The sequence below is a fragment of the Haemaphysalis longicornis genome, unplaced genomic scaffold, assembly GCF_048455015.1.
Source record: "Haemaphysalis longicornis isolate Haplotype H1 unplaced genomic scaffold, Haemaphysalis longicornis Haplotype H1 scaffold_1, whole genome shotgun sequence".
In the NCBI taxonomy this organism is placed as follows: domain Eukaryota; kingdom Metazoa; phylum Arthropoda; class Arachnida; order Ixodida; family Ixodidae; genus Haemaphysalis; species Haemaphysalis longicornis.
The window spans coordinates 113913950-113925125 of NW_027526203.1; the positions used below are offsets into that span (position 1 = coordinate 113913950).

Sequence of the window (11176 nt, forward strand, 5' to 3'; positions counted from 1 at the left end):
GAGAGCTCCCGCCCACGTGAAATTGCTTTGTTACAGAGACAAACGAGCTGTTGCAGCGCAGCTTCCACAGCGCAAGTTTCGCGATCATAGTTCAGTATGTTTCCACCGTACCGTCACAGGGGACGGTGGGGCTAGTGTGAGTAGCGGGGCGGGCCCTAACTAGCCTCCGCGTTGAGTAAGTTACAGGTGAAAAGGCCTCAGAAAGGCACGCGCCGCTTTCTGCGCGGTGTGCTCGTGAGTGGCGTATGGTGACTGCAGTCTCGCTGCAGCTACGTTATGAGAAATGTCATGGGCCAGAGCCGCCGCAGAGGTTTGAGAAATTATTGACGTAGTATATTGTCGTCCGTTGAGACTTACGTTTGCACCTTGCTTTCAAACAAGAAAGTTAAAGGCTCCCTGGTGACATCCTTCGAATGGCTTACGCTTCGCAGTGCACTTACTCGCTGGGGTATCGTAGTGGCCTGATTCTAAAGTTCCCTCGTTGCGTTGTTAAATGCGTGTCCGCTCTACCAACCTGGACGAAGGTTTTCTTTTTCTGTGTGATGTAGTCTCAAAATAGAAACAGCATAAAAGCTACGCCTGGCATGGATTACGTTGCATGCCTGAATTGCGTAAAGGTGGCGCCATAGGGAGCCTAGCCTGATTTTCTTCGTGGACTTCACGTGACACTTTAAAAGGCCCTGTCAATGCTGATGTGAGAGCACGGAAGTATTACGGCAAAAGATGACAAGGCTAGCCCTGCCCTACGGCTACCAGGTTCTGCAGTCTGGAAGCAAATGTTATAACTGCGCTAGGCGTATATTGCACAAAGACTGAACATCTTAGGTGATATCACGGGCGCTCCCGCTGAAATCCGCCGTCTTTTGTTGTGTGTTTGACGTGGATGGCTAGTACAAACAAATGGTTCGGAAGAATATGTACTGCCACTTGCCTGATTAGCTCTGGACGACTCGTGCACGCTTTCAGCTACCTGTGTGTAGGCTGTCGGGACATAGAGAATGCTTTTAGCAGCTTCATTTTTGCGGAACCGGAACCCGCAGCCGCATTTTAAACGTGAGAAAGCCCCAGTGAGAAGTGTGGCGCCCGCCAAGAATGTGGCGCCTCAGGTGTGTGGAGGTTTCAAGTCTAGTGCACCCGTGCCTGTGATTCCGTGCAGGGTAGCCGGAACTGGCCTCGCCGCTGCTGGTTTGCGCACTGATTCCAGACCATGCGTGATGGTTGAACAAAATGCTGTTGGCCGTAAAAAAAGAAGTGGGACCAGATGGCAAGCAACCTGACCTTCGCATACGTTTCAAAAAACATGCTAGAGGGGCTTTTTAGCTAAACAGAAACGGCTATTGCCGTTCAATGTTTTTGAGCGAACTATCCAAATTTTGGAGCCCTCTAATCGGCGTACGGATTCTCCTGGGCACCGATTTCTGTGCTCGCCAAAGCAACAGCGCGCTATACCTCCCCGTTCAAGGATATCTCCGGCCAGCACTATCATCTACCACGAACATTTCTCCGCCGAGATACACCACTGTTCTTTTTGAGCCTTTGGCTGCGCAGCACGGAATCACGGAAGCACGGAGGGCCTATGGTGGCGTGGCTATCGGGTTGTCCTAGTGGCTTCTAGCCCCCGTAGGGCACTCCTGCGGCGCCAGGTAGCCCCCCGAAACCTCCTGGTGCAAAGGCTGACGATGTAGAGGCCGCCGGCGCTCCACCGAAGCCGCCTGTGTTGAAGTTCATGCCGCCGAAGCTGGCCGTGTAGGTGCTGGGGTTGGCGCCAGGGGCAAAGGCGGCGCTACCTCCGGGGAAGCCCCCGCCGAAGCCTCCTGAATGCAGGGCAGCGGGTCCACCCAGGGAAGCTCCGTAGCCGCCCGGGTATCCGCCCGCGTAGAACCTGCGTGCAGAGGAGAGTCATTGAACACGTCGGTCTTGTGGAGAACAGGGTACACCGAGGGTCCGGTACAAGTAGCGGCAAGAGCGTGTTTAGAAGTCTTTTAATCAGTTCTTGGCTTATTACAACTAAGGTAATTGCGGCAAGGTTGCCGCAAAGAAAAACGTTACACGCGCTAATAAGGTGAGATGTTGAAGTTTTCTTATATATCTAAGTCGCCGCCAGTGTATTCTCACTGCAGCTCCCTTATTTTCGCGTTAATCGGGCGCAGAATGAGTGGTCAGTTCATTCTCGACCGATTAGCGCCAAATATGGCGAGCATGCAGTCGATGGGCATAAACCGCCCTGTTGCCTTTGCGATAGTTGCGCTGCTCATGATACCACGAAACTATCGTGTCCTCCCGTGCTCATACTACCGATTTATCGGTGCGGTTGAGCATGACGAATGGGCCATAACCGAGGTGAGCGACCTACTTTCTCGTTATCCGCGACGTAATGCCTATGGCTGAATTACAAGCAGCTTAGTTATGCTGCTGGAAGAAACCAAACGCCCGTCCTCCCCCATTCAATCGCACGCCTCCCTTTGTGTAGGGCATGCAGTGTGTTTGACCTTATTATTTTGAACTTTCGCGCCAAAGAAGAAAGATAGTTAAGAACTATACCTCGACTAAACTACCTCCAAATTGTGCTATTCTACAAATCACCACGGTCCGCATACGTAGCTAAAACAAGACATTCGGCGTACACCTGCCCATTTCACCTGCGCTTAAAGCGGCAGTTCCTGTAATTTCATCAGACCCCACACCGCTCTGGAGCCATGTGTGTTATGCAGTGTATTTACCTCCAACAATTGTTACTTGATTGCCTTTTGCTCACTTCCTTACTCAGTGATGCCTGATGTGGCATAGTTCGAAAAACAGCAATCCTGTGTCATCACGCATCGGATATATTTTTCTCTAGTTATTTTGCAAGAGTCTTCAATGTGCGTGCTTACAGGGAGGCGCATTGCGGCGTTCTGAAGTGAAGGGCGCCCTTAAGGATTCTTTCATCAATGGTTTATTGCAACCCCGACATTGTACAATCGACATCACTCACGAGTGTCAATGGTCTATTCTGCGCATTTTTCAGTCATGGAAACGTGTGAGCCGAAGTTTCGCCCTAATAATTTTCCGTGGTGTTGCACCTGGTCCCGGTCCTGTTGGCGTCCCATTTGTTTTTGTATACGTAACGCAATTCAATAAAAAACATCACCAACTAGCCCCATTCTACCTCCTTTTGAGGTATATTCATCTACTGGCCAAACGCTTGGTACGACCGTTATTTGAAAGAATTTTGCGATGGTTTTAATTTGTATTACTTAAAAGCTGGAAGATTAACCGGTTTTTGTGTGCATTCAGTGCGCAAAGAATTTACAAATACGCATGGGCAATGTTCAACTGCCTGAAATCAAACCCGGGCGTAAAAGTGAAACTGCCACTTCATCTTGCTAGTGGTGCCTGCTGAGTTTCCTTCCTTAATTATTTACCTGTTCTATACCTGGAACATGACTGTTGCAGAAACGCACTGAAATATCCCTATGGAGGTGTTAAAGTCCTGTGGAATTTCCAGGGTCATCCGCCTTCATTTAAGCAACAATAGCCGCATAATTTTACGACGTTTCAAATCTCCGTAATATTGAAAAAAAAAAAATTCTTGGAAACAGCTTCTCTCGTTAGTAGCACTCACTATAAAAGCGCTGAGTAGCGGGAGCCAACACGCACCGTTTTGCGTAGTGCTAATTGAAACAGCTCGTATTCCTACACTTAACACTCACCGGGCTGTTCACAACCGCTCCCTAAATTTTCCCGCAAGGGGTACTCCCGTCATTGAATGCAATACGAATTTTACCAGCCCAGGGCCCTTGGGTATTTGCAACTTAGCAGAGCACAATACGCAATGGCTCCGTAGGCCAGTTCGGGAGTCGCATTTGCCCATTGAACTGCTGCATAGTCGCAGGGAAGCTCTAAACAATGTCCAAAGGAGGCCCAAGGCGCCCTGGGTCGGCTGAAGCACTTACAGTATTAATACAAGTGTTGGGTCCGCTTCGTCTAATTGTGATGGAATGGAGAGAAGACTTGACGTCTTCAAAAGAAAAACCTTCATCTAAGTATACATAACACCTCTGTTGTTTAAACATCCCGCCAATGTGTTTTGGGGCTCGTCGTTGGGAACGCCCATTACAAAGACGTAAGAACGGTTTATCAAATCCTCATTTGGGTAGGGGAAAGGCGTTTAATTGGGCGCTCGATAACCATAGCGTTGTTTCCATCACTCTCTATAAGTGGCAACCCGAAGCGTGAAAGCTTGCCCATTTACTGTCTTTGGCTTCGAAATTGCATACTTTCAGAGCGGTACCTTTGACACCCTTGTAAGCCCGTTCAGCGCTTATATGAAAGAAATTGATTGATTGATTGTGGTGTTCAACGCGCCGACGCAACGTAGGCGATGAGGCGCGCCGTAGTGGAAGGCTCCGGATTAATTTTGACCACCTGGGGGATCTTTAACGTGCGCCGAAATCTCGAACACACGGGCGTTTTTGCTTTTCGCCTCCATCAGAAAAGCGGCCGCCGCGGCCGGGAATCGAACCCGCGACCTTATATGAAAGAAAGACGTGTACTTCAAGACAACCAGTATTTAATATTGGTAGATTTTTCACTGTACGACCAGCACGTGAAAAGCCGTAAAGCCGTCTGAAACGGCTGGCAGTGGCTTCGCCGAAAAACGAAGAATGGTGGTCGGGTGGGCCGCTAGTAGTGAGATTGTGGGTGGCGCATAGTTTGGCTCAAACTGCTTCGGCGAGCGCAGTTTATGACCTTTATCAAGACCGATCAATTTTAACTATTGTTTTATCAGACCGACGTAAGAAAAAGAAGCGATCCGGACGCAAACAGCCTGCTGTACAGTTGTGAGTGTATCTGCGAAACAACCACGTATGCGAAACAACCACGTACACCATACCGAGCAACCTCCTACATGAGGCGTCGCAGTTTCGCCAGGCACACTACGCCAATATACAGCCACTCTGGTCTCGTTGTCTCGCTACGGACGGTCCTGTCAGACGCTAAGGCCTCCGGAGACAACGGAACCTGTTGTTTGCGTCACAGTCACCCTTACGTCGGACTAAGAGCAAATAACCGCAACTGACCCACAGATTGGCATTTGTTCTTTTTAGTTGTCCTAATCCGCGTTAAAGATGCCTGTAGCAACACTTACGGGACAGCCTGTGAGGGAAGTCCGTAGATGGATGGCTCCGGATGCGAGGCGAGAGGCGTCTGTCCTCCACTGGACTGGCTGCCCTCGTTCTGGTTGCCCCCCCGGAACCGCCTCATGATGGCCGCCGTTGCCATCAGGCCGAGCAGGCCCTGCTGGTGCGTCGGTAAGGCTAGAAGGACTACGCACGCGACGGCGGCCAGGAACAGGTGCATCGGGTTCATGATTGCTGCGGGCAAGTGTAACGAGATCGTGAGGTACTAGAACCGTCGGTCAGTCTGCTTCGGAAACTAAGGCTGACTATGTTGCAAGAGTACGCATGAAAAATAATATTTCATAAACAGTGGTACATACAAGAGTAATACTAATTGTGTTGCTAATTGAAAGGGTCTGTATGTCAAAATTATTTGCTAGAACAATACTGATTGAATAGTGGAGAAGTGCCGAAGAAGCCAATGTGTCTTTCCTGCATAGCAGTCTCAAAACAGAGTGACGACACGTGGCCTCTCCTCGGCATTGTCTAACCGGCGTGGAAATGGGGCAGCACCGTAAAATCTTAATCAGGCTTCGTATTTTATTCAAATCAGCACGTAAGTGCAACCCCCACGGCGGGATTACCTGTACTCATTCAGAAACACAATTACAACCAGCTTACATTATCTGTGTCCTGCTGGAGTGCAGCATCGCTTTTGCAGTGAAGCTTCTTGCCACTGGTACGGATGCCCTCTCGGTAATCAGAGAAAAAATTCGTTACGTGCCGCTCTAGACAGTACGCAAACTGCTAAAGGTGGGCTCTTTTTCTTGCAAACGCCTTCTGTCAGCACTCCTCCCCATACCGATGACCTTGTGTTCTGTGATTTCATAAGCCGCTCGTACTAACCAAGCGAAGCGGAAGTAAATAAATAAATAAAATTCGACACTCTCCCGCCCCCCCCCCCCCCCCCCGCGTCCTCTGCATGGCACTTCCCTTGTGGTGGGCCCTAAACGTCTGCTTGTTGATGACCACCAAAAATTACAGATGTGAAATACCTGCCACCAAGTTCTGCACACACTATGCTCATTCGAGCTTCGCGTAGTATTGACCCATACACATGGCGCAGACTGCGTATTTCCCGCGAATAAACCTACAGGGAGCCCTCGTCACATTTGTTTTGTTATGCGGGTGTTCCATGCGCCGAAGCGGGTGTTGCACGCGGGTGTTCCATTCGCCGAAAGAGCGCCACAGGGGGGTGGGGGCTGTGAATAACTGAAACCAGGGAATAATTGAGACCACGCAGAAATCTTGACACACAGTTGCTTCCGTTTTTCGCCTGCATGACTCAGCCGCAATTGGCATTGAAGACGGTGACCACCATCAAGTCGGAATAAAGATACGAATGATAAAACATGATGAAGAGCGGCGTTTTCGATTAAAGCAACATAGACCTTCTATTTTAAGGTTTTTCAAACCAAGCCGAAATCAAGCTCTTGCAGTTTCCGAAGAGGGACAGTGGCGAGGCTATCGTAGGAGCACAGTCGATTGTGACTTCAACTTCCATTCGTCCTAGTGTCACATCAGCTTTCACTAAAAAATTCGCCTAAAATACATGCTTCATGCTCCAGTGAAGTTCATCGATTATAAAGAAAGATTTGTTTTGTATTATGTCGAAAGAGCCAAGTTATTTAATAGGTCACGGGGTTGCGCACGCTGGAATCACTGTGCATCACCTCCAACCGAAACATGGCTGCAACCAACCCCTGGTCTAACCGTTCGCTTTGTGCACAGGGTAATAGCGGATTAAAGGGGACCAGGTACCAGGTGACCCCCTTTTCTTAATCAAAGGAAATGTGTCACTCTCACTCTGCTTCTCCACTCGGCCAAAAGCCAAATGAGGACACCACTGAAACTCACTTTCCTGCAACCTTCGGATTACGACACGTGTGCGCGTAACCGACTCCTACGCGGGCTGGATCATCGGACTAGACCTGTCCCAAGGCACCCTGCAGCAAAAAATCTGCTCGTGATAGCGGTCGGGATCACATTCAGATGCCAAGGCGCTTAGGGGCAAGACCGGCTGCCGCACGGAGAGGCTTTAGGAAACGTGCGGCCGTCATCATCGTCGGACACTCGGGTCTGGCGTGACCCGTTTTTAGCGGCTCAGAAGAGGTCGGACGCCAGTCAACCATTGCCGCCTCCTCGCCCCCTGCTTTCCTCCTCCTCTCATCGTCTACTCGATGTCTCGCGCGGGCGTCCACGAAATCGAGGTCAACACACGCCGTTGCCGCTGGTGCAGTGGCCCCTGCTGCTATTTACGGCCTGTCCGCCATTGCCCTCCCTCCTCGCAAGACGATCACGCGCCCTTCTGGACGCCAAGCATAGCTATTACGCCGCCGCATCCCCAAAGAACTTCCGCGATGCTCTCGCTCGCCAGGCCTGGAGCATCGCGCCGCTGTGCCGCCTGCAGAAACCCGCGCCTGCGAGCAGCTCTAAAAATGCCGGTGTGACAGTGTTACCGCTTGGAAGGGGCGGTGCGAGCTTCATAGGGTGAAACTATCAAATTGATGGCCGAATAAGGAAATGCAATTGAGCGTAATGTAGCAACATCGCGGGAGAAACGCCACCTACTCGTGATACATGTTTGTTCCGCCAATGCCGCACAGCCTTGATACTTAACAGCATATACCACTGCAGCATATAACAGCATATACCACTGCAACTTTATCATCAAAGATCCTGCTGCCTCGAAATATCGCTGAAATGGCACCGTAAACAGAAATACCGGGATAGCAACTAAAATAGACGTGTTTCCCAATTTTTTCTAACGCGGAAAAAATACTTTTTTCTTTGGTTGGGATGAAATTTTTGCTAATATTTCTATACGCACTAATGCTTGTAGCATTCTGACTAGGCCCTTACTACAAAACATTTCGCTATAGGTGTTTTCGTTCGCGTCAGGGAAAGGGGCGTTATTGTTGTGGAGCTCAAGCACGGGACATCAGCCTGAACCTCCTTAATAAGTGAACTCTCCCAACATTTAAAATAAACATCGCATCGCCGATGCGGTGCTTCCCTGTTGTCAGATGAATAATAACGCCAAACGTTTGACATATCATCTTAGCTTGCAAAATATGCGGAACTTTCCTGTGATAGACAACTGCAACATATAGAACCATTGTTTAGTATCAAACAAGTCACCACGCTTCGCAGCAGACGCTTCAGTTAAACGTTTTACCTCCGGCACAGCCTCCTTGGTCTGAGGGCAGTCGGGTTTGGGCGGGTTGGATTAGGTTAGGTTAGGTGAGGAAACCACTTGCTCGCCTGTAGCACGGGTGTTCTTCTGATTTGACATTTGCGGTCGCTATCAGGCAAATCCGCAGACCATTTCAGGTGACGCAGTGACCGAGGCACTAGCAGCCGCTGAGCGCGAGGTCACAGCTACACGTCCCGGCTGCCCTGAGCGACCGCATTTCAATGAGGGGTGAAATGCAGCAACGCCCATGTACTGAGACCTAACACTGTGAATGGAGCCCCTTTGAAGCGAGAGGAGTACAGTCACTGCGCCTTTTTTTTACTACCGCCTGCAGACATACTTACTATTGCAATCAATTGTAATAGCAGACCACAATCCACAGTACACCGCCACCTCTCTCTCTAATCACCTCCAATCACGGGCAATGACGGCGCAGCATTGGCACTGTGATGCCACATCCGAGCCACGGTCAGCTACATTACGGACAAGTTGACACCGGAAAGCCGATTCGTCACGGCGCGAAATGCGAACTCTGTCAACGTTCAAAGCGCGGAGCTGTGCACGCCGGAGGGCCGCTTTACAGCCGCCACGCATGGTCAGTGCACGAGGTTCGGCGAGTGCGCGCGCCGCGGCTGCTCCGTTGGCCAAGGCCGGGCAGCGAGGGGCGCCAACACTCACCTGTTGCGTGTCTGCTCCGTGTGGCCCGATCTAGGTCTGGGCCAATGCCGCGCTTCGCCTTATATACTAACCTCCATTGGCCGTGCTGCGGCCACACGTTCTGGTTTTCGCGACGCCCTTCGCCGCGGCGGCGGCGACGCCATAACGGGGAAAGAATGAGTGGCCCTTTCACGTCTGAGTTTTTCCTTTCCAAGTTCACTGGCCTCGATCGGCAAATAAATACGCGCCGCCACGTTCTTTTCTGCGCCATAGCTGCAGTTTCGCCGCTTTGCTCCTCCGAGGGGGAAGAAGGGCAGCCGCAACCCAAAGCCACGCGCAGCGATAACCTTCGCTGTCAGCCAGGAAGCGAAGGTATCGCCCATACACCTCACGTCAGCCACCTCTTCCTCCCCGTCTCGCTCCGCACACGCCGGCCCAAAACACAGCCGCTGCTGGCTACGGGGGCGCAATCGCAGACGACGCCATATTCGAGTGTCGCGCATGACACACATACTCCACCATTGTCGCTGCGCATTCCACGGAGCGCGGGCTGGGAAACTTTGCGACCTATCGGAGGTCGCTCCCATGATGGGCACACAGGGTCCTGCTGCGCTGTCACTGCGTGTGCTTGGGTGGCAAACACGCCACTTAAGCAAGTCCCCGAGGCCTCAGGTTTGTTCCGTCCGCGTGTAAACTGTACTCCACCTTCGGGCGGATATTTGGCGCTAGCGATCGCCCATGGTGCGCAAGCGGGATTCCAAACGTAATAGCAATAAAGACGAGACGCTTAAACGGCTGCAGTTACATAAAAGACGGCAGAAAGGATATATGCGCCTGCAAAGCAGTGAACGCAGTCCCCGAAAAAGGCTCGAATATATGCAGCTCCAAATCACTGCTGAAAGAAAAAAAAACATGAACCTTCCACCAGCCGGTATTAAGTGAGGGTAATTACAGTCAGCTTTGCAACCTGTTCCTAATCAGATGAATAGCAGAACCAGTAGAAACGTTAGAAAATTATTCGTCGTCGTTTTTCGTTCGTATATTCGTATATATATATAATTATTGTTAATATATGTATTAATAATTGTTAATAAAATATATATATATATATATATATATATATATATATATATATATATATATATATCGAACACAAACTCTACAGAGAGATTGCGGGCCAAGGGGGCACAGAATTAAATTGTAATCAGTTACGTAAGTGGCTTAATTAACTAAGACTGAACCATTAACTGTTTATTGGCTGCAGTACGTAGGCGTGTTTGTATTCAAACGTTAGACCCAAAAGTGTTTCTCCGCAGTTTCATTTGGCCGAATTCTTCCAGGGCATTCATACTCCAATTTTAATTGCCGTTCGCATGATTACGAAGGCTAGATAGTGAAGACCGTCGCAAAGCACCCCCCTCCCTTCCTTTGTTCTGTGTTTCGATAGCAGTTCCGAGTACTGCAGATTGCGATAACGCCACCCAACACTGAAAGGGTGCCAATTATCGCACTTGCCTATGCCTCCACCCAGTTGTCAAACTAAACACCGTAAACAGCACGCACGTCACAAAAGGGCGGAGCTTTGCTCCGGGCCTCATTGTCTTCCAGGCGTAATCATGCGAACGGCAATTAAACTTCGCAGTTCAATATCTTGTAGTACCGATGTGCTGGAAGAATTCTGCCAAATGAAACTGCGTAGAAACACGATTGCGTCTAAGTTTCGAATACAAACATGCCTGCTTACTGCAGCCACTTAAAAGTTTATTATTCAATTTTAGGTAGTTAGACCACTGACATCAATAATTATCAACTAATTTTGTGTCCCACAGGGCGCATAAACTCACTGTATAGGTAGTCTTGACATGCATCTAAGCGCCTAATGTTTAGTACACCTGTCGACTTAACTTTGATCACCTTGTGTACACATATAGGGATTGATTGAATGTAGGGTTTAACGCGCCGACGCAACGCAGGCGATGAGGTGCGCCGTATTGGACGCCCCCGGATTAATTTTCACCACCTGGGGATCTTTAACGTGCGCCGAAATCTCGTACACGCGGGCGTTTTTCTTTTGGCGTCCATCAGAAAAACGGCCGCGGCGGCCGGGAATCGAACCCGCGTCCTTGTGTACACAGGCGGACAGGTTTTTTTTTGTTTTTAA

General features: G+C 49.9%; 1 protein-coding gene across 1 annotated transcript; it reads right to left on the reverse strand.

Annotated features, from left to right (window-relative positions):
- Positions 1-1507: 1507 nt before the first annotated feature.
- Positions 1508-9258, reverse strand: LOC144165558 (uncharacterized). The gene is made up of 3 exons (XM_077695469.1): positions 9037-9258; positions 5132-5357; positions 1508-1882 (listed from the first exon to the last, which is right to left on the reverse strand). Exons 2-3 carry the CDS (start codon positions 5350-5352, stop codon positions 1612-1614), a joined length of 492 nt encoding a protein of 163 aa, XP_077551595.1. The 5' UTR covers positions 5353-5357; positions 9037-9258; the 3' UTR covers positions 1508-1611.
- Positions 9259-11176: the final 1918 nt, after the last annotated feature.

Coding starts and splice junctions, on each gene's coding strand:
- LOC144165558 (XM_077695469.1), bottom strand. CDS start 5,352: ATGAACCCGATGCACCTGTTCCTGGCCGCCGTCGCGTGCGTAGTCCTT. Junction 1,883..5,131: donor CTTCCCTCACAGGCTGTCCC/GTAAGTGTTGCT, acceptor CTCTGCACGCAG/GTTCTACGCGGGCGGATACC.